At 44.6% G+C, this 24,437-nt stretch overlaps 1 protein-coding gene and 1 pseudogene across 3 annotated transcripts in view; one reads left to right on the top strand and one right to left on the bottom strand.

Moving 5' to 3' along the window:
* WWC2 (WW and C2 domain containing 2) overlaps positions 1 to 21,475 on the top strand; it is a 166,614-nt gene extending 145,139 nt beyond the window's left edge. For all 3 annotated transcript variants that reach the window (XM_060001212.1, XM_060001211.1, XM_060001213.1), the window contains 7 exons: positions 2,239 to 2,360; positions 4,207 to 4,405; positions 5,967 to 6,131; positions 7,719 to 7,811; positions 10,809 to 11,051; positions 15,138 to 15,265; positions 18,235 to 21,475. In XM_060001212.1, the coding sequence (XP_059857195.1) occupies positions 2,239 to 2,360; positions 4,207 to 4,405; positions 5,967 to 6,131; positions 7,719 to 7,811; positions 10,809 to 11,051; positions 15,138 to 15,265; positions 18,235 to 18,301 (1,017 nt within the window). In that variant the 3' untranslated portion in view covers positions 18,302 to 21,475. The remainder of the gene's footprint in view (positions 1 to 2,238; positions 2,361 to 4,206; positions 4,406 to 5,966; positions 6,132 to 7,718; positions 7,812 to 10,808; positions 11,052 to 15,137; positions 15,266 to 18,234) is intronic.
* On the bottom strand, positions 18,656 to 23,006 carry LOC132417751 (claudin-22-like; annotated as a pseudogene).
* Positions 23,007 to 24,437: the final 1,431 nt, after the last annotated feature.

Raw genomic sequence — 24,437 nt, 5'->3', positions numbered from 1 at the left:
ATATTTCATTTATTTACACTTAATGCTATTAGTGATATATTTGGCTTTGAACCTGTCATCTTACTCTTTGTTTTCTTTTAGTCCTATCTCTGTTTCTTTTTTTCCTTCTTTTGGATTAATCAAGTTTTTTAAAATTTTGGTTTTTCTTCTCCTAGACCATTAGTATTACAGTCTTTTCTTTTTTGCTGTTACCCTGATGATTACATCATGCATCCTTGACTTAGAAACTGTGTTAAATTAATGCTTTTGCTTTTTTTCAGACAGTGCAAAGATTTTTTTTCATTGAAATATATTTTAATTAATGTATTTTTAATTGACATATATACACTAATATGTATAAAATGGATAACTAATAAGAACCTGTATAAAACAATAAATACAATAAAATTCAAAAATTCCAAATTAAAAAAAAAGCAGCTGTTGGATTGCCTAAGGTAAAACTCATGGATGTATAATATTCTCTCCTGTAAGATTACTTACAAGAGTAATAGTGCTAGGGAAAATAGGTAGATGCAATGAAAAACAAATTAGGACTCAAAGTGAAACGTGTAAAAATTTAAACAGCCTGATATTTTAAAATTTCTATATAATAAGGCTTCATTGACGTGTGTGTGTGTGTGTGTGTGTGTGTGTGTGTGTGTGTTTAACAAGCAACACTGCCCAGTTGGTCCAACAGTGTGGAAGAATTGACACTGATATGCCATCAAACAAACACCTTTCTCAAGACATCTTCATTTGCTCCATCCCTAAAAAAAAAAGAAAAGAAAAGAAATACATTATTATTTTTTTTTTGATGTGCAAAGATTTTTAAAGACTTAACTCCATGATTCCCTTTCCTCCTTGTGTGCAATTATTGGTCATATATTTTAGTTACATTTATTCTAAATCCCACAAGACATTATTATTATTGTTTTATTGACAATCAGTATTTATTTAGATTTTCCTATATCTTTACCCTTTCTGATGTATTCTTTTCCTTTCTGCATTATTGTGCTTCCAGTTTGGGTCATTTTCCTTATGCCTGGAGAATTTTCTTTAGTATTTCTTTTAGTACAGGTCTATCGGCATCTTTGTTTTGATTTCATTTGTGAAGGACTTTTTTTCCTGCGTATTCAGAATTCTAAGTGAATAATTAGTTCTCTGAACACATTAAAAATAACATGTCATCTGGTTTCCACTGATTCTGTTCAGCTGATGGAGGAGTCTAATTGTTGATCCTTAAAAGGTATTACATCTTTTTTCTTTCACTGTTTGTAAAATTTCCTCTTTTTCTTTGATTTTCAGCAATTTCACTCTGATGTGCTCATGTGTTTTTCTTTGTGTTTATCCTAGGGAAATTCTCCATTGTTTCATCAGTTTTCTTGAACATATTAATTCTGACGTTTTTAATTCCTTTTCTAAATAACTGTAGTGTATGGACCACCTGTGGGTCTGCTTCTTTTGCTTCTTATTTCTCTTGGCTTTCAGCCATTGGGCCCTGTTTCCAGTGGAATGCTGGATATTATGTATGGATTGTAGAGGATCTGGCTGATAGCTTCCTCCAGAGAGGATTTAATATTCTTCTGGAAGGCAGATGACAATATGGGCAGATCACCTGGATCATTTGAGGGACCTGAATTCCAATTTTTCTCTCCCTAGGACCATGAGGCAACTGAGGTATCTGCTTACTGTTTAGCCTCCTAGCAGCTGGTTTTGCTTTCTCAGCTTCTTGCTCTGCACGTATGTAGCTGAGGAAGGGCAAATGTCCCAAAAGGAATATTGTGCAGAACATTGGGCTCACTTCACAGTTCATTTTCTCTGGCCCTTTGAATGCTGGCTACCTTGTCGCCAACTCAGTTTTCATCTCTGCATCCTCCCATCACTGTCACAGCCCTGGGCAGCCACAGTCTGTCAGCCTGTGTGCCTCACCGCTGGAACTGAGACACGCCCCCCAGGGGAGAAGAGTGGCAGTGATGGTCCCTTCACCTCCTTGCGTTTCCCTTTGCCCTGGGATCTTGGTCCTCGAGTGCTAATTGCCTTTGTTGCTCTCCATTGCTTTAAAACAGCTGGAATTTTTTTTGTGTTTGTATTTTGCTTTTTATTTTACTTTATTCAGCCTTCATATTTATTCTCAGCAGGAGAATTGGGTCTCATACCTCTTCTTTTTCACAACTAGAAGCGTAAGTCCCCATCCGATAAGTTTTTCAATCATTTCTTGAAGTATATGGTGTCCATTGCCCTGTGTTTTACCTTCTCCAGGATGCAGTGTCAGCCTTACTTGCAAGAACATCAGCTGAGCTGTTGGCTGTGGAACAAGAATTAGCACAAGAAGAAGAAGAACCAGAGCAGGAGGAAGAGCAAAGGGGTCCAGATGGAGATTGGTAAAACAGCGATTTCCTTTTGCTACCGGGATCGCAAAGAGGATGTGTTTAGATTCTCAGAAGAAACTTTCAGGGAAACCTTTATAGGTTTAGATCTTATTCTGGAATTAATGGAAAGTAGCGCAGCTTCAGGGGGCTGCCCCTAGGGAAAGTCTTTCCTTGGTCATTAGAGACTTGAAAGGGGTAGTGGCGAGTTTGCGGACAAGCACATGAGCGAGATTCTTGCTTCAGTAATCTTGACACTATTTCTTGGGCTTTTGTTTGGTTTTAAGTCTAAACTACCTATTTTGAAGGGTATGGTAGTTTATTTCAGAGACATAGATAACTTTAAAAACTGACTCTTTTTCTGCAAATGACCAGAAGTACCATTTAGGCTCTGGGAAGTCAAAGCAGATATTTAGAAAATAGCTTCTGAAGAGCTCTTTTTCTGTTTGTGGCCACTTTCACCTTCTTTTTCTGTTTCCTTCTCATTTTCCATACCTCATTGTTTTTAAAAAAGAAAAAAAGGTTATTATAGCGTTTGTCTAGATTCACATACGTATAAAGAACTATCGTTCCAGGTTTGCACTGTTTTCTCTAAAACAAATTTTAGTGAATGCATGTTTTTTTAGTATATGTGTAAAGTCGTTTGGATTAATTTTGTATGTATTGTTGCTTATTCTGTTATGTTTGAACTACTGTTGACACATATATGCATATACATATATAGCAGCATTTGTGTTTATGTGTGTATATATAAAACTTCTTACAAACTTAGAGTGACAAGATATAAATAACAAAATTGTGGACATTTGGAAGGAACAGCGTACTATAGTGATGTGAAAAGCAGATATACTTTGTTCTTATCAAAAGTCCTTTACAGTGAATAAAGTTCAGAGCACCGAAAAAGAAAAGTAAATATGAGAGTGATTATGAGGTTCATCATATCTTGAAATACTGAGCCTTCCTTGCATATGTAAAATACGCAACTTGTTTCACCCACATTTCAAAAAATGCACTTAGAACGTAATCTAAAGGAATTGTTAACTTACAGTCCTCATTGCTGATCCCCCCGTGTTCATTTCATGACCAGGTGTTTAACAACTAGTCTGTTCCAATCTGTCAGTATATCACCAGTCACAGTTAAAGCTTGACTTTTCATTATCAGTGGAAAAAAATGTTCCTATTATGAGAATACGAAACTCAACAAAGCGTGAGATATTCTTACCCATCCTGGTCCTCTTGCTTTCCTGTCAGTACAGTTTATACAGAATATAAACCGTAAGTGTATTCTGCAGCCTCACTTGTAGTGCCACCCAAGCCCAGGCCATGGCTTTCGTTAAAGACAAGATCATAGACCCTTCAGAGTCTTCTGTTAGTTCAGTAGTAAGACTCCTCTACCCAGGGTTCCACCTCTGCTAGACCGTGAGCACAGTTGATAATGGATATTTTTATTCACTCTTAGCAGAGAGTCACTGCATTCTGTTGTTTGAATAATTTTACAATAAATGAACAACTGATACCAAATTATATTATAGCGAGTGTCCGTATTTTCAAACCATGGGTTAAACTTTATATGTGATTTTTTAGCGTACTTCTATTTAATATTTAGGAATTAGGTCAAATTTCATGAATTTAACTTTTCAGTACGAAATTATGATGACTTTGCTTCAGATTTCTGGAGAGTAGGGTGATAATTTTATTTCTCATGAGCATTTTAGTAGAAGTTCCAGCCAGAGAACTGGCTTGAATCGTGATGTGTGAGTCTGTTCATCGCCCAGATAACGGGTTAACATGCCCAGGTTGCACTGATCACAGAGCACACCTGCTTGACCCTGAACGGTATTGTGTGTTGTTTCACCCATAGGTTAACCATGCAGAGAGAGGCCTCTGATGAAATTGTGGCTGAGGAAGGGGCTGAAGTGAAATTGGCAGAGGGCAGTTGCTGTGCAGAAGACGTAAGCTCACGCCCGAGTGTGCCTGAGGTGAACGAGGACACAAGTAAGACAGAAAACAACTGTGCCAACGACCTTGGGAGTCAGCCACCTGCAGGAGTGCCCGCCCTGGTGAGTGTTCTCAGCGGTCCCCTCCTGAAACTGGTCTCCTAGAGGCACCACACAGACCAGGTCTGTCTCATCAGCTATAACTCCATGTTAGGATTTTGTGCCAAAGCTGATCAGGATGGGCGTTTGTGGGAGTAGACCATAAGAAACATTGTAAATGCCTTAACCTTTTCAAATGGGCCCCAAATATTCATTCTCCAATTAAGTTTCATATAAGAAGATAAATAGTGGCGTTTAGGGCTTCCCTGGTGGCACAGTGCTTGGGAGTACGCCTGCCGGTGCAGGGGACACGGGTTCATGCCCCGGTCCGGGAAGATCCCACGTGCCACAGAGCGGCTAGGCCCGTGAGCCATGGCCGCTGAGCCTGCGCGTCCGGAGCCTGTGCTCCGCAACGGGAGAGGCCACAGCAATGAGAGGCCCGCGTACCGCAAAAAAAAAAAAAAAAAAAAAAATAGTGGCGTTTATCTCTCTGTAAATGTTCTGTGAATATTTACTGAAAGCATTTTCAGAATTTCCTGAATAACACCAGGATGCCTACTTACTTGTATTAAGTTTCATAAATGTTATAAGTTTATTTCAATTTCAAACATGAGGTAAACGTGTGAAGCTCATTTTGGTTAGATGGGGCTCTGATTGAAACCAGTTCAGGAAGGTGGCAAATGACTCGGTTTAGGCACAGATGCCATGTTACTAAGCAGGTAACTTTGCTGGTTGGTGACAGACATGTTGAGACTGCCATCCCCAAAGGGGGAAACTCATGTTCAAGGTTTGAGGATGCTGGCAAACTTGGGAGTTTAGAAAATAACAGTTATTTATTTCTAAGAAAAATAATGTTATACCCTGACTGAAGACTTCATGTGTGTATATATATATATACACATACATACATACACACACATATACATACATACAGTCGGCCTTCTGTATCCGCGGTTTCTGCCTCCACGGATTCAACCAACCGCGGATCTGATTCAACCAACCGCTGATAGTAAACAGTACACGATTGGCTGAATGCGAGAATGTGGAGCCCCAGATACAGAGGGCCAGTTGTGGGACTTGAACACCCACAGAGTTTGGTGTCCGGAACCAATCTCCCACGGATACCGAGGTATGGCTGTATATATAATTGCATGTTCTGCGTTAACCTGAGGTTTAACTAGTGTATTTTCATTTTCTTATATTTACTTTTATCGTTTACTCTGAAAAAAACTAATCAGAAAGTTGAATAACGTTTAATGATGAAGAATTCTCAAATAAGGTTTTTTATAGAAGCACATTTACCCTCTGTAAATCTAAAGCTTCCTTTTTTAAGGTCTAATCTGTTAGCGGTGGTGCTGCCACTTATAGGTAACCCTGTTGGACAGTTATTATCCTACCCTACCTGAGGGTAACTTCCTAAGAACTAAGTAGAAAACCACCTTCCCATCAGCAGAAAGACAAAGCCTGTCTCACAGAAGTGGTCCTGGTGCTAGATGAGTCTCTTGTAAGATTAGGTATTTCTTTCATACTTAGAAGAAAGGAGCAAGAAACGTCTCTCCCCTCCTGACAAATTACTGACTTCTAGGTTGATAAAGAGACAAATACCGACGAGGCGGGCAGTGCCGGTGTGGCGGTCCGCCCCAAAGACCGCAGCGGCCTGAGCGCCCGGCAGCGCCCCTTCGTGCGGAGCAGCGTGATCGTGCGCTCGCAGACCTTCTCCCCCGGCGAGCGGAGCCAGTACGTCTGCAGGGTAAGGCGTCTGCGGGGCGGGCATGTGCAGGGTGTGAGGCGCGCAGTGCTCTTAGGGGGCTGCCGCCTCTCCCCGCCCCCTGCCAGGGAGTGGCCCGTTAGTGACAATAGACAGTGCCAGGGGATCTTCAAGCTCGACTACAGATTCTAATGGCTAGAAATGCCGTAAAATAAAATATAAAATATAAAATACCACACTCTTAATCATTCTTTTTAGTTTGGGTGGTGGAATTTTTTTCTTTCCTCAAATTTAATGTCTCTTTGCTTCTAATGCCATTTATTTGGCAAAGAAGTGATATTAAGGACCAGGCTGCTAAGTCTGTCTGGACCTTAGTGTGTGTTTAGAAACTTAAAGTGACTCAAGACTTATGATGTCTTGTATATTTCTGCTGTGTATCATGCATGCTTCAAACCATGTTAGTCGGGCTTCCCTGGTGGCGCAGTGGTTGGGAGTCCGCCTGCCGATGCAGGGGACGCGGGTTCATGCCCCGGGCCAGGAAGATCCCACATGCCGCGGAGCGGCTGGGCCCGTGAGCCATGGCCGGTGAGCCTGCGTATCCGGAGCCTGTGCTCCACAACGGGAGAGGCCACAACAGTGAGAGGCCCGCGTACCGCAAAAAAAAAAAAAAAAAAAACATGTTAGTGCTGCTGAGTCAAAGATTGTGAGTTGGGTTTTAGGACAAAAGTCGCCTTTACTAATGCCTCCAGACACTGAATCAGATTCCTGCTTCTGTGGAGAATATTATGTGATTTGCATCAGTTTACCAAATTCTAGTTCCATAAGTATTTATGATTTATAGTAATTTAGATTTAACATTATAAAGTGGGTTAGAAAATACTTTCAGAATTCTAAACTTACTCATTCAGTTCACCAGACATTTTTATTAAGCACGTTGCCGGATCCCTGGGATTCGTCCGTGAACCAAAGACCCAGAGCCCCCTGTCCTTGCGGGGCTTATGCTCTTGTGAGTTGAGCCAAACACTCAACATGATGAGTAAACTGTGAAGTCTCTTGGGCGGGGACCAGCGCTCTGGAAAACAGTAGAGCAAGTTATGAAAGGATGGAAATGTTGAGGATGAGGGTCGCAAATTTAAGTAGGTTCAGAGTAGACTTCACTGAGAAGGTGACGTTTCAGCAAAGGCCTGAAGCAGGTGAGGGAGTGAGTGTGGGCTGCCTGGGCTGGGCGTGTTCCCAGTTGTACGTGCTGTGACTCCACTCTGACCTTGAGCTCTGTGCATTACACAAACCTTTCTTTTAAAGAATGGATAGTGCCTAGTAGCTAAAAATACAAGGGATAATTTTATTTCAAAATGTATATAATTTTCTTAACAAATGACTTATGATAACTGTAACCAAAAGGCAATTATTTAAAGAAAATCAAGTTATTTAAGAAAAGCAAGAAAACAGGGAAAATTTTGTTTGGGGAGGATTTTCTTAAAGAAATAAACTACCAAAAAAAAAAAAAAAAGACATAAACTACCTTCTTTCTGTGATAAAGTTCTCAATTCCAAGCTTCCTCTAGCACCTTGGTACGCACTGATTTCCTTTTCTTTTCTTTTCTTTTCTTTTTTTATCCTTTGTTGCCAGTTAAATCGAAGTGACAGTGACAGTTCAACCCTGGCTAAAAAATCACTATTTGTGAGAAACTCCACCGAACGGCGAAGTTTGAGAGTCAAAAGGGTATGTATTCCCTCAGCGGCATCCCGCTGTCCCGGACCCACCCAGCGTCTTGCATATCAGAACGTGAGCACCAGGGCTGCTGGGTGTCCTTGCTCCGTGCTCTTGGGAGCTGGGATGAAGCCACTGGGATTACGGAGACACAGCTGTTGTGTCAGTTATGGAGAAGGATGTGCTGGAGAGCGTTCCTTCGTCACCGGTGTAGAACCTCTGATAATGAAGGGTAAATCCACTTTGCAGCGTGGATGGAGACGGGCCTGCCGAGTCGGGGGGAGCATCTCTGCTGCCGGCTGCCTGGTCTCCACACCACAGCCAGCTCTTGAGCAGCTGTGGGGAGAGTGTAACACCCGGTGCCTTTCGTGAGGGGCAGACATTCTGGAAAAGGAGGACACGGCTTTAGTAGCTTGCTTAAAAACAGATATTTTTAGAAGATGAAGATGAATGTAGATGGAAAAGCTCAAGCCAGGTTTTCCTGGAAGCCAGAGGTCTCTGGATGAGCTCGAAAGGGACGAATTTTAGATAAATTAAAAGGTTGGACTGTTCAGAAATTCCTGTTTATTTACCAGCAGCTGAACTAGTAATGGAAAGTTATTTGTTTACTAATAATTTGTTTCGTGCTAATTTCCGAAGCTGCTTTATTTCGGTTTAAAGCATGGTGTTCAGTAAAAATGCAGCGCTGTGCACACTAAGCTCTGCAGTGACGGGCAGGACCTCCCTGCCTGGAGGAGGTCTTCCAAGGGCACACGGGCGACTCCGGGTGCAGATAGAAGGGCGGAGTGAGCTCACCTGGTCAGGAGAATCAAAAACACTTCGCGGGGAAGGTGTCTGGCCTTGACACCCATATAAAATTTCTCAAGAAAGTGGTAGCTTTGTTTCAGGGATGGAGCTGGATACTGGGTGCTGTTGGATGGGTACTAGGTGGCCTGACGTGGCACAGGGGCAGGGAAGCACATTCAGGGGATGAGGAAGGACCCAGCTCGGTCAGGCTTGGGCCCCGTGGGTGGGAGTGGAGATTGGAGGGGAAGTTGAGTCACTCTGGTTTAGTGTCGCTGTAGGCAAAGTACTGGGTGTGTGACTGGGCAACATGTAACTTCCTGGTTTAACTTCCTAGTTACTTGACAGTCCTAAGCATGTTTCTTTTTTCTAAAGGTAGATATGCAGGCATTTCTTTAACCTCAGCATTTTCAGGACCTTTTGAAACACAGATCTTTCAGATTACAAAACTTTGTGCTTTAAAAGCACCTAAATTTCCATCATCTTGGATGAAAATTCGTCTCAACTCTTTTCTAAGTCCCCTGCATTTTTAAAAGCACATACTTTTAGAGGATGGTAGCACTCTTCAGAGAACTTTTAACCAGCAGTGTTTATGAATTGAGAGGAGCTGAAAAACAGTCGGGTTACTGATACTTAGTTTAATCCTGAAACACTGTTTAGGAGATCGCTGTTAATAGCTTTTAAAGTGGGCAGATAGAGTTTGGTAGAAGTGAATGGGGAAGTGTGTTCTGATTTAGGAGTTATAGCATGAGAACCATGTAGAGGTGAAGAGAACAAAAGCATCTCCGGAGATCAGTGGAAGGCTCCCTGGCTGGGAAGGTGGCAGCCCGGCCAGCGAGGCATGAGGTTGGGGGGACCCATCGCCACATCTCCCCCCAGTTCAGTGACACCACACTGACAGCCTGAGAGCAGTCATGGCGGGGAGCATTGACACCAAGGAAATGGGCAGAATCTTACAAACCAGCGAGCCCGCTGTTACACACTTAACCAGCAGGCCGTGCCCACGGGAGCCTTTAGAAAGCCTCCATGTACCTGACAGCTGGGAAGGATTTCTGATCTAGAAAACATGAGTAGTACAGTCGAAGAGAGTGTGTGTCTAGATGATTCTTCTGTGTAATAAGTTTGTTAGAGCAGAAGTTGAACAAAGGGAAAGCTACTAATAAGAACATTAGAGAGTGTTGCAGCAGGATATGTTGGGCAAGGAGAAAGAGGAATCCGAGGAGACAATGAAAGCTATTCAGACCTGGGCTGCGGCTCTGAAATGAGAAGAGGGACAGACAGGCCTCTCCTTTCCGTCTGTCATGAGCACCACCATTGTTCCAGACCTTCCAGCTGGAATACCTGTCAGGTCTGAGTCCGTCTGTCTTGTATCAAATAGTACCCGTCTTTATTAGTAATCTCTTATTTTCCATTCCCACTGCCAACAGTCCAGGCAAGAAATGCCCTCCTTGTTTCCCTCTGCTCAGGGAGTCCTGCCCAGCCTCGTTTGAAGGCCTTTCCTCAAGCGAGTCTGACCCAGCCCTGAGTGATCTCTCCCTCCCCTGACTTCCTGGGACACAGAAGCCGCTGCCAGCGGACATGCATTCATACATATTCAGTAATTATTTCTTGATAAGTGGATAAGCTTGGCCCCAGAGAGAGCACAGTGATTCAGGGGTGAAAGTACTGAAGAGATATTAAGCGATGGGAAGCCGAGGAAGGAGTCAAAACCCTAGCTCCCCTGAGCAGCTGTGTCCTGGCCAGTGCGTGCAGAAATGATAAGAGAGAGGTGTGAGCTGCGGGGACGCAGGTGCGTGGCCTGAAATGGAGCAGATGTGAGTTTCTCATAATGTATTTGTCGTTCACAGAGGCCGGCTTCGTGCAGTAAATTGGTCCGGCTAAGCTAGGCTCTACCACGGTGCCAACTTCAAAACTCTCTGCAGTTTAAAACAATAAAGGCTCGTTTGCTGCTTACCTGCGTGCTCAGTACAGGTGGGCCGGGGGCTCTGCTTGTCCTCCTTCAGGACCGAGCCCCCCGGCCTCCCCGCTCTAGGCCTTTGCTGCCCCTGTAACAGGGGTCAGGAGGTGCCACATCACTGCCACTCACCCCTCATCGGCCAAAGCAGGAAGCAGGGACAGTGCCCTCCTGTTAGGTGATCATCAGCCAGAGCAGGGAGCAGGGATAGTGCCCTCCTGTTAGGTGACCACCGACGTAATGAGGGTGTCGTGCTGTTTCCAACCCTCCAGACGGTGTGCCAGCCGGTGCTCAGAAGGGCAGCACCCGAATGCCCCGTGCGAACCTCTCTGGACCTGGAGCTGGACCTGCAGGCCTCGCTGACCCGGCAGAGCCGCTTGAACGACGAGCTGCAGGCCCTGCGGGGCCTGAGGCAGAAGCTCGAGGACCTGAAAGCCCAGGGCGAGACAGACCTTCCGCCGGGTGTGCTGGAGGACGAGAGGTTCCAGAAGCTTCTGCGACAGGCCGAGAAGCAGGTACAGAGCCTGGTGGTGCCGTGAGCTCCGGGGCGCTTACGTGGAGCTCACGTTGCCTAAAGCCCGCCGGGTAGAAGGTACTCAGCCTACACCTCAGTCTTGCTCGAGTCTTCAAGTCCTTTTTCTAGAACTTAGAACACATTTGTTCCCACTGTGTTTCATCCTGCCTGGTGGCAGCCCTTGCATCCAATGATAGTGAAGAAAGAGCCCACAAAGCAAGGTGCGTTTGTACCATTTTGAGAATAATCTGATTCCCCTGAGTACAGATTTTTTTCATCTTTATTTTTGCCAACTCTGTATGTCTAGATAGATTATTGGAGTTACGTGCCTTTTTTTCTCATCCCTGAAGTTTGTGCTCACCCGCTCTGTGAAAGAGAAACTGTTTCCAATTGTGCACCTCTCATTCCGGCCACAGAAGTTGGTGAGAGCCATTGGCTTCTCTCCTGCGTGCTCGTAAGCCCCACGTCCACTCCTTATACACATGCGGACACACTGGCGCACGTGCACACACACACATGCTGCCCTTTCGCATCCACCTTCCTCCCGCCCGCAGTTGGGGATTTGTGAGATTTGCAGCACAGTGGCCATAAAATGCCTAACGATGAGCAAACAGCCTTCCAATTGCCATAAAAAATACGGCTCCCGGGGAAACTGTGAACGGAGTCCAGCAGCAGAGCCCAGATCTGCCTGCCTTGTTAGGAAAGCTGTCAGGCCTCTGCGTCACTCTGCATAACCTTCCTCCTTTGTGGCTGAAAGTCTGTTTTGTAGCTCAGAATAAGAACTGAATCAGTTAGTGTCCTCGTGTATAGTACAACCCCCTTAGGAAGCAGAGCGAGCAGCTCAGGACTGTAATTAGGACGGGTTGTGTTCCTTACTCTGTCAGGCTTCTTAACGTGACGGTAAGTAAATCACTGGACCTTCCTGCAGGTCAGGCCCCCATCACGTAAACTGAAGGTTAATCACACTCTCCTGGAATCTGGGCCATAAAAACCGGCTTCCGATCCTCCTGAACCAGGCAGCTCATCGTGACTTGTCGGGTGAGAAGGGGAGAGGCGTGCTGAGGAAGGGCTGGTATTTTTCCAAAGGAGCCTCAGGTTGCTTACAAAGCAGAAATTTCTTTTTCTTCCTCTGAGTGTTTCCCTGTCAAAATGCCAGTTCTGTGACGCTAGGCTTCTTAAAAGCTTAAAATAATACAGATGTTAACATTTGTAAAAGTTAGAATCTGCTAAGAAAATTATATGTCAGAAATATTAATACAGCTCATTCAACAAAAGAACTCAGTGATTACGGTGAAGTGCTCGGCACGGAGCCTCGACTGCCTGCAGAGCTGGTGACTATCGATTATTAACACCTGATGAAAATGTTATGCTATATTTTAGCACCCAGACTTTTGGAGGAAGATACAGACCCGGGTACAGATATAAATACATAAACACAGAGACAAATGGAGTCTGCAGTGAAGTGTGTTCTTACTCAGCAGGGAGAGGAGGCTCTTCGTGTGTTGCAGGGTGGTCGGTCTTATTTTGCACAGAACAAAGCCAAGTTTCAGAGGGACTCGGCAGCCATCACATAAATGCTGGTCGTTGGAAACAGCAGCAGCCGCAGGCTACTTCGAGGGACCATCTTAACAGTGTGTAATAGGCCTCATGCTCCCATTCATACGGAAGGGAACAAAATACCGAACAGGATCCCGGGGGCCTGTTGCATCTCTGATCTAGTGAAATACGCTTTCTTGGGGAAACCGGGCCAGGTTTTCTCCCCTAAGTATATCCGGCATGTACCTTCCTTCGCTGGTTTTTCCTGATCTCTCCGTTTGTTCAAGTCAATAAGGAGATGCCCATTTTAAGATTGGTTTGTTCATCTTATAAGTTCCCCAAAATTAGAATAGCAGCAACATTTCAGGAGAATTACTAGTTTCCTAGTTGGATGTACCACATCATGGTAGAAGTCATTTCTCTGTGTCTACTAAGTCAGTGGTTCCCAACCTGGCGCCTAGTGAAAAATCATCCGTTCGCTGAAGGTACGACTTCACAAAGTAACTAAAACATCACATCTGTCCCCTTTGAATTTGAATTACACAAATTCAGAGGCTCCGAGTGACAGCTCACCTATCTCATCAATTCCAAAATAATCAAGAAAGAACTGCTACTTAAATATAGGCCACTTTTCTAAACAAAATCGTTCAAAACAAGGAGAGGAAAGGGGAGCAGTAAAAAATATCTGGAAAAGGGAGCCTTTGTGGTGAAAAAAATCAGAAGTTACTGCAGTAGAGTATTATTAGCAAAGTACTAACTAGGTTATGCCCCACTGTAGTCTGTTTAGCTTTCCGTAAAGCGGTGTGAGTGTAACTGAATCTTCATCGGTACTTGGCTGAATAAATAGTTTTCGTAAAATGTCATCTTTCCTAAAAGTGCCACAAGCATTTTTGCTTTCAAATTTAAACTGAGTTTAGTGCACTTTGTGTGTTGAGAATATTTTAAAATTTAGAAAGTTTTTTTTAGTTAAAAAATTAACATGTTGTAACAAAGCCAAATAATGCAGAAGTATATAAAGCAAAAAGTATTGATAGACGTGCCCCTGAGTCCCACTCCCCAGGGATGACCTCTGTTGACTGTTATATGTCCTTCCAGCTCTTTTTTACGCCACGTGTATGTGTCAGTGTTGGGAAGAGTTACAGAAAACTAGGGTCTGAAGACATACTGTTCCGCACTTATTTTTTTCCCCACTTAATTCTAGTCATGTAAGATGAACAGCTTTCCATATTTGTATATGTTGCTGAAATTGACTGTTTTAAGGCATTTGTAAGACACATTATGAATATATCATATCATATTTATTTAATCATAAATATATCATAACTATTTCATTATTCTACTAATGGTAGTTTCCCAAATTTCAGTCATAGACTGTGGAAGTGAACACTCCTATACATTTTGGGACACCTTTCTTGTATCAGTAGCGTTTCCAAAGCATGAATAGAGTTCTAGCAGTAGAATTGCTGTTTGTATCCGTTCGGCTGTGAACCAGTCAGACTGGTTCTTGTCTTTGTCTTGTCTCTTAAGCCGGAAGACCTTGCTCTTTACTCTAAAGTTTATAGCTGCCTGTGTTAACACAAGCACAGCAGTCGGCTTTTTCAAGTGCAGAAGGGTCCCAGTGATGGGACCATCAGCTTGCTGCAGGCTACAGGCACCACCGTCAGCAAAGCCACTTTTCCTTCCATCCCTTTGTGCCGACTACTTAGTTCTGATCCCAAGCTGATCTCTCTTGTAAGACTTGAAGCTGCAAACACCAGTATTCTAAATTTCCTCACCCATTTCCTTCAGAGGTCCAGCTGCCCCACCATGACCAGTGGCCTCCACTGAGCAGGAAATTCTGTTACGTAGCGCCCCACTTGGGAGGTCATGGGGAGAAGGTGCCCAAATGAGTGGAGTCTCCCCAACCCCTGACTCAAATTAATAGTGTCCCCTCCCAGTACACACGCCCGCCCCTCCCTGCCCAGGGCTAAGCGCAACTCACAACACGTCCTCCTGGGAGTAGAAGCCTCTGTGGAAACTTACAGGCTGGGATGTGTTCTGTCCCCTCCCTGGGATGTTTACAGTCTGGGAGTTTTGAGAAAAAGCTCTTCGAGCTGCACGCGCGTCTGTGTGCACTTTTTTGGTATGTCAATTCTACTTCAGTAAACAGCTTTTAAAAGGTCTAAGATGGAAATAAAAAGGGGGTTGAAAAGATGAATAAGAGGTTGAAAGTGTATTCTCCAAAATGTTCACAGTAGATATTTCTTGGACATGGTGCTGTAAGTAGTTTTTAATTTCTCTTTTGGTGGGTGGAGAGGGGGGCAGTTACCAGGTGTTCCAGATGTAACAAGATGATCCCACATTGCCTGTGTGGTAAGATTTTTAAAATGCATTAACACACACTTGCCCCGACCCAGGAGCTGCTCGCTGTGGGCGTGAGGTGGGCGCATGGGTGTCGTCCTGCTGGGCTGGCCTCCTGACCTGAGCCCGGCGTCTTTCAAGCCTTAGAGCACGCCTTTGGGAATCTCTAATTAATGTTCTGGGGGGCTCTGTGTTTTCATTTCCTTACCAGGCCGAACAGTCCAAAGAAGAGCAGAAGCAAGACCTGAACGCAGAGAAGCTGATGAGGCAGGTGTCCAAGGACGTGTGCCGGCTTCGGGAGCAGAGCCGGAAGGTGCCCCGGCAGGTGCAGTCCTTCAGGTGAGCGCCCGTGGGACGTGCGGGGCTGTCCCCGAATCACGCAGGCCTGCACCGCAGGGTGGCTGGCAGGTGACACGTGTTAGGATGTGGGACACCACGCCCTCTGCTTCCGGCTTGATGTGTGTGTTTCCCTGAGCTCACAGACCCTGCCGGCCACAGTCCTGACTCCGTTTGAGCCCGGCTCCCCGGGGACCCGGGGTGTCCCCAGCTCTTAGAAGCAGTTAGACATCTCATTGAGAAATCTTAATGCAGAAAACAAAAAGGTACAGAAAAGTCACCTGTCTTCGGGGTTTTGCTGTTCCCTCCCTGGACCGTTCCTCAGGCCCCGTGAGCCATGCACGGGGCTGGGCCCGGGCACCCAGAGAAGGGCAAGCACCCCTGGCCTTACGGAGGCTCCGGTCTGTGTGAGGGGGGTGGGCAGTGCCATGCGGAAGGAGCCCCCTGAAGGCCAGGGGAGCGCACGGGAGTCTAAGGGGCCGTACAGGGTAGAAGAATGGGTACGCGTGTGTCAGGCACCAGGGGTGGTGGTTTTGGAAAGGGCATCGGGGCAGGGACAGAGGCACAGAGCCTTAAAGGTCAGAGCCAGCGGGTGAGCCTGTCGACCGCACAAGGCCCCGTGTGCTGTGTCGAAGCTTCCAGCGCTGGCTCTGAGTGGTGGGGGACCAGCAGGGGTCTCCAAGCGCAGGAGTGAGTGAGGGCGTAGAGGCGTTGTGGAGAGCGGCCGGGCAGACTCTGGAAAGGGGAGGCCAGGCAGGCGCCAGGAGGGTGACGGGAGGTGGGCGGACAGAGGGGCGCTAGGGGGCGGGGAGAGTTCTGCTTTTGGACATACCAGCCTACCAGTTCCCGTAGGCCAGCTTGGGAAGCCATGGTCAGTAGATAAGTAGAAATAAAAATCTGAAGCCAGGATTAAGGATCAGATGGGAGATAAAAATGTGAGTCTTCGTCTCACATGTGGTGGTTCCACAACAAACGTTGGTCTGACATCCCGGAAAGTGTGAGAAGGTGACCAGGACAGGAGACTGTCGAGACTAAGAAGGAATGGCCAGCGAGCTAGAAGGAGAACTGGGGAGCGTGGTCCTGGAACTGAGCAGGGAGGGTGACAGGTGCTGTCAAAGGCAACAGCAAAGAGGATTGAGACACTCCCCAGGCTGGGGGCCACTGGTGACCATCCCGTGACAGTTTCAGTCAAGTGAGAGGGGGGCGACGGGAGAGGTGTGGTTTTATTGGTCTGTGGGGGGTGTGTGTGTGTGTGTGTGTGTGTGTGTGTGTATGTGTGTGTGCTGTGGACGAGTCTGTAGGAGGCTCTTGGGCTGAAGAGGTAGAAGCCCAAGGAGCGTGTCTGACGATATGGGGTGGAGAGGGCTCGTTAGGAAGGGATGGGTTTGGTGCCAGAGGGCGCAGTGGGAGTTCCTGCTGTCCTGGGTGAGTCGGGTGCGGGGGAAGGAGACGGGTCATGGCAGGCTCAGACTCTCTTTAACGTGATGGCTTATAGTAAAGAGTCAGCTTTTTCCTGTCTCCATTCAGCTCCAGGGTCACTCTTGTAACTTTCAGAGGATACTGCTCCTTGGATTTCTAGAACTGCAGGGTGGTGTGGGGAATCCTCTCGTGCCTTTGGTGCAAGAAACACTGTCCAGAGGAGAAGTCATCCAACCTCAGCTGCTGCTAAAACCCGAAATAAATGTTTATAAACACTCGCTTAGCACCCAAAGCCAGGCCTATCACCAGACGGGTGACGGAGGAGAGGGAGATGGACCGGGACACGGCAGCGGCTCTGGAAGCGCGCCGAGGCCTGGGACACTCTCCCTGAGCTGCTCTCTCAAAGCCCAGGGCTCCCTGCTCTTCCGATTTGCCGAGGGAAGGTAGAAACCAGGAATTTTATGTGAAACATCTCAAGCGTAGACACTGACAGCTAGTTTGTGTGTTTAAAAAGCACCGCGTGAGCCCAAGTAACTCGCTTGCAGGAAGTGATGAAGCAAAGACCCCAGTTTCGGGTTCTGCCTTCAGTGATATCCTGACTACTTTCACTCGCCCCTTTAATTCTTAATTTTATCTCATAGAATTGAGCAAACGGAAAGGACGCTGTAGTACAAAAATAACTCTCCTTCTACCTTGCCCAGGGTTTTCATGCTTCCCTCCTTCTCTCTCCTTTCCTTAGAGGTAGAGCTTTTCCGCCTCAGTTCCTGCATCATAACCCCACGCTCCTGCACCATCTCACCCCCAGTTTCTCGAAGGAGGGCCAGTGCTTTATTCCTCCTTAGGGCTTCCAGTGTGGCCCCACGTGGGGAAGCCCCTCAGCAGCCTGTGTTGAGGGGAGACTGTTCGATGTGAAGGCTTCTTAGAGGCTGGACGTACTGGTCCTGCCCTTGGCAGCTCTACAACCCTAAAACCTTACTTTCTTGACACTCTGCTAAGCTCTGAAAAGCCTCCCGCCCCTTCTTTCTCAGCCTCTCCCTCTCAGGTTGTTTCCACTTATCCCCGCGTCGGGCTGCGGCAGATCTGCCTTTAAGACGGTCAGGCTCCTTCTCTTGCCTCATCTGAGCCCCGGTATCCATCGCTCATCATTGTGCCCTTACCTTAGCATGGTACTGAGTTTAAAGAATTCTCCCCAGATCGTGTACTTTCCTGTGAGGACTCTGGCCCCTAGAATCCTCTACTCCCTGGTCTAGAAATGCTCAGACCTAGACTGACACGCTCCCTCCACACCCCCACCCCAGTGGTTTAAAGCCTGTCTGAGGTTGGAAATGCCTGTGTCGACCGGTGGTTACCGTGGGTCAGAGCTGCCGTTCGCCTTTATGTCCTTCCGTAAAAAGGTGAAGACAGTCTTTATTTTAAATGGAGCTCTAGCTAAGGACAAGATCTCCCATCCGGGCCTGTGGAGACAGCGCTGGCGTTCTTGGGACTATTTTTAACGGGCACAGAGCATTTTCAACATCCTATTGAAGCCGGTGTATTTCTCACCCCGGCTGTAGGGAGAAGATTGCCTACTTCACCAGAGCAAAGATAAGCATCCCGTCCCTGCCGGCTGATGACGTCTGATTACATCGCTGACGAGACCGTGTTTTCACCTCTTCATTTCTTAGGGAGGGCAAAAGACTGAACGTTTTCTTGTTTGGGGTTTTGTTTTTTGTTTTGGGGGGTTTTTTGTAATATAACTGTCAATTCTTAAAGAGCTTTTATTTCACATCAGATTTTCAACATGTTAATTTGTAAAGTACCTTGAATGTAATTCTTACATGTTTAAAAAAGAAAAAAAAAATCAGATAACCAAAACAGGATCATCTGGTAACAGATGTACAGCATACGTGTATTGCCAATGGGCTTTATTTGGTAAAAATGGAATAGAGGCGGGACCCAGCGCGCATCCTATTGGACCGGCTGTGGAGAAATAACTCAGCTGAGCAGCACGCGGCTTTCGCTTTTCCTTTGTTTTCCCGTGGGCGACTGTGAAGCCAGCAGTGGCGCCAGGTGATACTTGGTGCCAGAGGGCAGCTCGTTCGGCGTGAGGTTGAACTTGAGCGTGAGCTTCAGTGCAGAGTCCCGGGTCCACCTGAAACAGGTGCTGCGTTCATTTCCGTCACCTCTGTCGGAACACTTTGTTTCCTTAAAACAACTGCCTTTTTTTGTCCTTTTCTATTTGTCTAAAGAAAACAAAAACAAAATGCTGAGTGCAGGAAGGCAAGAATGCAAAGGAGCAGTGCTCCAGCCACACTACAAACCCCGTGATTTAGGACTTTAAGGGTAGGGAGATGAAAGCAGAAAGCCAGTCCGCCTCAAATACACTAAAATCAGCACGTCAGTGAGCAGCTGCTGCTTCTCACTCAGCCTGATTGTGCGTCAGTGTTCAGACGTGAGTGTCTGGCTTGCACCAGTCATGCTTCGTCCTAGGTGTGAGGATGGTACCAAGTGGGTGAAGGTAGGGGCCAGGGTGCTGAGGACACACAGTGCTGGTACTGTGGAGGGAAACACATTAGCATCACTTGCTGAAACCAGGAACAGAGGAAAGGGTACCTCGATGGAATCAAGATTGCCAAAAAATTTTTAAATACATCAGTAAACAGATCTCTGACATTTACTAGAAATTACTTTGCAGCTGTCATTTTTAGGGCATCCTATCTGTAACTTGTGGTAAGGAGTTGGGAGGCAAAGAGAAGAGAGTGCCTGGGGAGATTATTAATTTGAAGTAAAAGCTGAGTCGTTTGTAAAATATAAATAAATATATATTCCAGACAAACAAGATGGAAACTGACTAAAGTTTCCTCCAGTGGAGAATTTTAGCTTACCCAACCCAAGCACTTCTTAAAAGAAACAAATCCCCAGGTCAGCTCTGCCAGCATAAAAGGCTTTTAAAAGAAATCGTTTTATGCAAATTAAATCTTGCATGTTACTCGGTCTGTAATACTGGAAGAGGCAATGTTTGGTGAGCCATCTTATGTAACAAGTGAAATCATTTTTTTTTTTTTAGAGATGAAAACATCATCTTAAAGGAATGGGCCCCTTAAAAAAAAGAAACACAAGTTCTATTCCTAAGCTAGAATCCTCGTTGGTAAGAATATTTATTTGAAAGTAATTACACATGTTTTGGAAGGTTCATTTTATCAGAATCAAAATTCAGATCAAGCCATTTCTGAGCCTAGAACTGTAATGACTTTTTCCTAAATGTCCCACCATTTATATACAAAAGTCTTTGAAGGAATAACTGGACGTGACACTACTTTGAACAAAAACCAGCCTCGTGAATTGACTGAGCACAGTCCTTGCAGGCGGCCCAGTTCATCCTGTTAGGTGACCAAGGAGAACTGGAGGAAGAGCACCGTTCATCCTTGTCGAGGTCAAATGTGAAAAACAGAAGTTTATTTAATGTAGAGTTAAATGAAGGTCAGCTGTTTTCAGCTTCTTAGTTTGACCATGAAAATGTTTATAGGATTATGTGTGGTTGTACCGTACGATTTTATTTTCTTCATTTATTTATTTACGGTCTTATTTATGTTCTGTTTAATATATAGTTCGGTTCTGGCCATCTTAAATGTTTGACACAGAAGAGGCTATATTGGAATATTTACAGCTTTATAAATTCCATCAGATTAGCTGTTAACTTTTTGTACGACAAAGAGTTTCAGACAAGCATAAAAGAATAAAATCTGTCTCAGGCTGGTAGTTAGCAGTTGTGACCAAGATGCTTTTGGTTTTATTTTACAGCATTTGCTCATTTCTAACATGAGAGACAAACTTAATATAATCCTTTTTCACTCTTTAAAAATCAGCAATAGTGTTATGTATTTATAGGCAGCTTTTAACAATCCTGTCATATTTGTACTAACCCAAATGATTCACAGTGACAAAACATTTTAATAACTTGCTCACAAAACCATATGGACAACATGAATTTTAATATTATAAGTACTATTTTTTAAAGGTAGAATTTATTCTTCACAGGGTAAAAAGAATGTAATATTTAGTTCTCAAGTTTGAATTATCAGTATGTTATTACAATTTTGTATATCAGAATCTAAGTGTTACAGGTACAAAAAGAATATTGCTAGCCAAATGAACAAAGTTTAGCTGGATCTCTGTAGCATGCAAATCAAATAAATTTAAAATCTTTTTTTTGCTATTACTTTATATTGTATTAAATATCAAAAGCTCAGGACTGAACTAAATATTTAATCAGGTTAAATTCTGAATATGTTTCTGTTTTAATTTGTCTTGTTTGTAAAAGTATGCAAATACATCACATAGATTAACTCTGGTTTCTGCACTTTTCATGTGTTTGTGGGTGGAAAAAAATTCAGTGTTTTCTTTTTAAAACAAAGATACATATTACCTAATACTTTATTTCAGTGTCATTTATTGTTCAGTGAATTTCCCTGACTGGCGCAAACACAAAAGTTTACTTGAACTATATACCAAACAAATATAAAATCTTTCATGAAGAATTCCCCAAGTTTGGTGGCTTCCCTGGTGATGCAGTGGTTAAGAATCCACCTGCCAATGCAGGGGACACGGGTTCGAGCCCTGGTCCAGGAAGATCCCACGTGCCGCGGAGCAACTAAGCCTGTGCACCACAACTACTGAGCCTGCACTCTAGAGCCCGTGACCCACAACTGCTGAGCCCCCATGCCACAACTACTGAAGCCCAAGCGCCTGGAGCCCGTGCTCTGCAACAAGAGAAGCCACCGCAATGAGAAGCCCGCACACCGCAACGAAGAGTAGCCCCTGCTCGCCGCAACAAGAGAAAGCCCGCGCACAGCAACGAAGACCCAATGCAGCCAAAAACCAACAAAATAAAATAATAAAATAAATAAATAAATAAACTCCCCAAGCCAGCAGCTTGCTGTGAATAGTTCTTGTTTGGCCCATATATATTGCTGATTTTTTTGTTAAAGGGGGTGGGGGCATCTGCCCACGCCCCCCAGTCCCGACCCACAGTCGCCTTGTGGCTGCAGCATCTACCGCAGAGCACAGGACACAAGCAAAAGGACGTTGGTGCGGTAGATTTTACATGAATCTTTAAAACACAAGACTGCCCTCCTCTGCTTCTGACACAGTAAAGAAGACGTGAATGAATGGAAGAGTCTCCATAGAGGCACTGAGGTCTCCAATTTAAAAAGAGGTGATGTGTCCCCAGTGTGCACCTCTCAAGCTTTCAGAGAGCCAGCGATTTTTTTAATATAATCAGATGTCATACCTTTTAAAAAAATAAGCAGCCAGACTTTAGTTTCAGTGTAATAGGTGATCTTAGACCCTTGAAAGAAGTCAGTGATCAGCAGTAACATTTCCAATTGCCAAATGATTCATCTTTATTAAATGACACCTTCAGAAGATGTGTAGGTACTAACACAACGTTTTATTTACCGGTTCTGTGCAATCACTGAATCTATTTTAAAATTGAGGAAACTCATCCCCAGTAATGAGTATGATTACTGTTAAGTCTTGATTGGTTTTGGTCTCAGGGTAGAAGATAAAAGTGGTTTACCATCTTAGAAAGAAATGCCAGTTTCAGAAGCGAAGGGAAAACGCATTTTAGAAAATCGAAAGCATAGTGAATGGGTTACTGTGTAACAGGAAATCCTACCAAATCATCTGAGGGCACCGCTGATCCCTTCTGGCTTAGTTTCAGGTGAGTGGTTTTCATCTCCAGGTGTAGACGGTGTGGCGGCGTTTCTGCCACTGCATAGTGGCCGGAAGCCAGGGCCCAGGCGGCCCAGTTTAGCAGACACCCTCCGAGCGGGAGAGAAAATCCAGCAAACCAGCCGATAAAGAGGGCCTCCCCAAACTCCCACCTGGGCACAATCTCGGGGATGGTCTCATCCCAGAACTCCTGGACTGTCCTGTGGGCGACCCAAGAGACAGGAACAAGGGCTGTGACGCCTGCTGTCCAGAACAGAATTCCTCCCAGGATTAACAGCTGCTTCTTGACATCCTGCTGTCTCTCTCCAATTCTCAAGCAGTCCAGGCCAAACCCCGAGACCAGCAGGCCCAGGAATCCCAGGCCGTTTGAGAGGAACATTAAAATCCTGGAGATCCTGAGCTCAGCGGGCAAAGCCAGGATAGAATTGCATCCCCACTTCCTCTTGGGTGACGCAGGTCTGCCAGAGTCCCATGGTCAAGTTTTCCATTTCATTTAAGTCCAGGTTGAGATTTTTCCATGTGGCAGGTAGTTTGTAAGACAGGATAAAACCCATCCCAGCAAACATAGTGAAATTCCCGCTAATTGTGCCACAGCTCTAAATACTAAAGCCATTATAAAATCCTGTGACCTTAGCCAGACCAACCCCTGCCTTTCAGTGGCTGTGAAAAGAAGTGTGACACTTGTGTTATCACTTGCAGAGCTCAGAACTATTTTTTCATTGAGTATATAGGAGGATTCTTGCCAGAGTTGCTATCGTTCAATTCTATGTTGAATAGTTTTCAGAAAAGGATAGGGAAATAATTCTGCAAACCAGTAATGACAAGGTGTGGCCAAGATCACGTTCACGTCCTATAGGCTGCATTTTGTAGTAGGCAGTTTGTCCCCGAAATAACATTAAGTAGTAATAATCCTCTCATTGTTAAAGTATAAATGGCTTTCACGTGTTCCCAACCTTTCTGTCAAGTCAAAGAATTAAGAAGTCTCCGTGCAAGATGTTTAATTGACAGTTTGGTTCAACTCCTGCTACTATATATCTTACTAGTTGCACCTATCAGATTTTCATCTGTTAAGAGGTCTCATTTCAATACGCATACTGTGGTTATAACTGAGTGTTATCATTTTAAAAAACAGGTTCAAGAAAAGTATTTCTTAACCAAATAAATCAATCTCAGAAATCTCTTCTGTAGACCTTAAATCAGACTTTTCTTTTCTTTTTTTAATCTCTTAGGCTACGTATACCCAATAACATATGAAACGATTCTGAACTAAATATCGAGTCTGTTTACTTCCATGCCTTCCTGACAGCTTCACACACAGGGACATAAATGCTTGCTATATTTTTGTTTCTTTGCTTTAAATATGCTTTCTATGCCGTGGAAAAATTAAGCAGTAGGACTGCGTAGGTTAGAATCAACGCCTCTGTTGGTTCATCCCCATGCGTGTAACTTTTAACTGAACAAAGGAAAATTTTTATTAGGGCAGATGAGCTGGATATTAAGCAAAATATTTTTGGAACTGTTTATCTTTTTAAAGTACGAAGCTTTTGAGGGAAGAGACGAGAAGAGATTGGCCAGTATTTTAAGTCTGAGAGTATCACAGTGTACTGAAACCCTTTAGCCTCATAAAGTCCTGCCGCACAGGCTTCCTAGCAATTTCCTGAACACAAACCACCTCTGTTCAAGAAAGACCAAATCATGGTTGTGGAAAGAGCACTTTGGATAGGCTGAGCATGTGGTTTTGCTAGTGCAGGATGCTTAAAGGATTTCAGATTGTTAGGTTTTTTTCTTTAGGAGACAGGAACTAATTATCAATTTCAGCTACCAACAAAACCAAAAAAACATTTCTAGTATCAAATGAACACAGTAAAGCTAATTAGTGCTCTCTTGGACAACCACCACCAAATTTTGATCTAAATACCGAGATGAATGAAAGTTTGTTTTGTTCATTCCTATGTAATGCTTACCACAATCATTTTCTTTTAGATATAAGATTTGCCTCTTTCTTACTTCTCCAGGTTTTGGGGGGATGGGGTATCTAGGATAG

This window comes from Delphinus delphis, chromosome 21 (genome assembly GCF_949987515.2).
Source record: "Delphinus delphis chromosome 21, mDelDel1.2, whole genome shotgun sequence".
Lineage (NCBI taxonomy): Eukaryota > Metazoa > Chordata > Mammalia > Artiodactyla > Delphinidae > Delphinus > Delphinus delphis.
The sequence above is the reverse complement of the archived record's forward strand: the minus strand, read 5'-3'. Positions and strand labels throughout refer to the sequence as shown.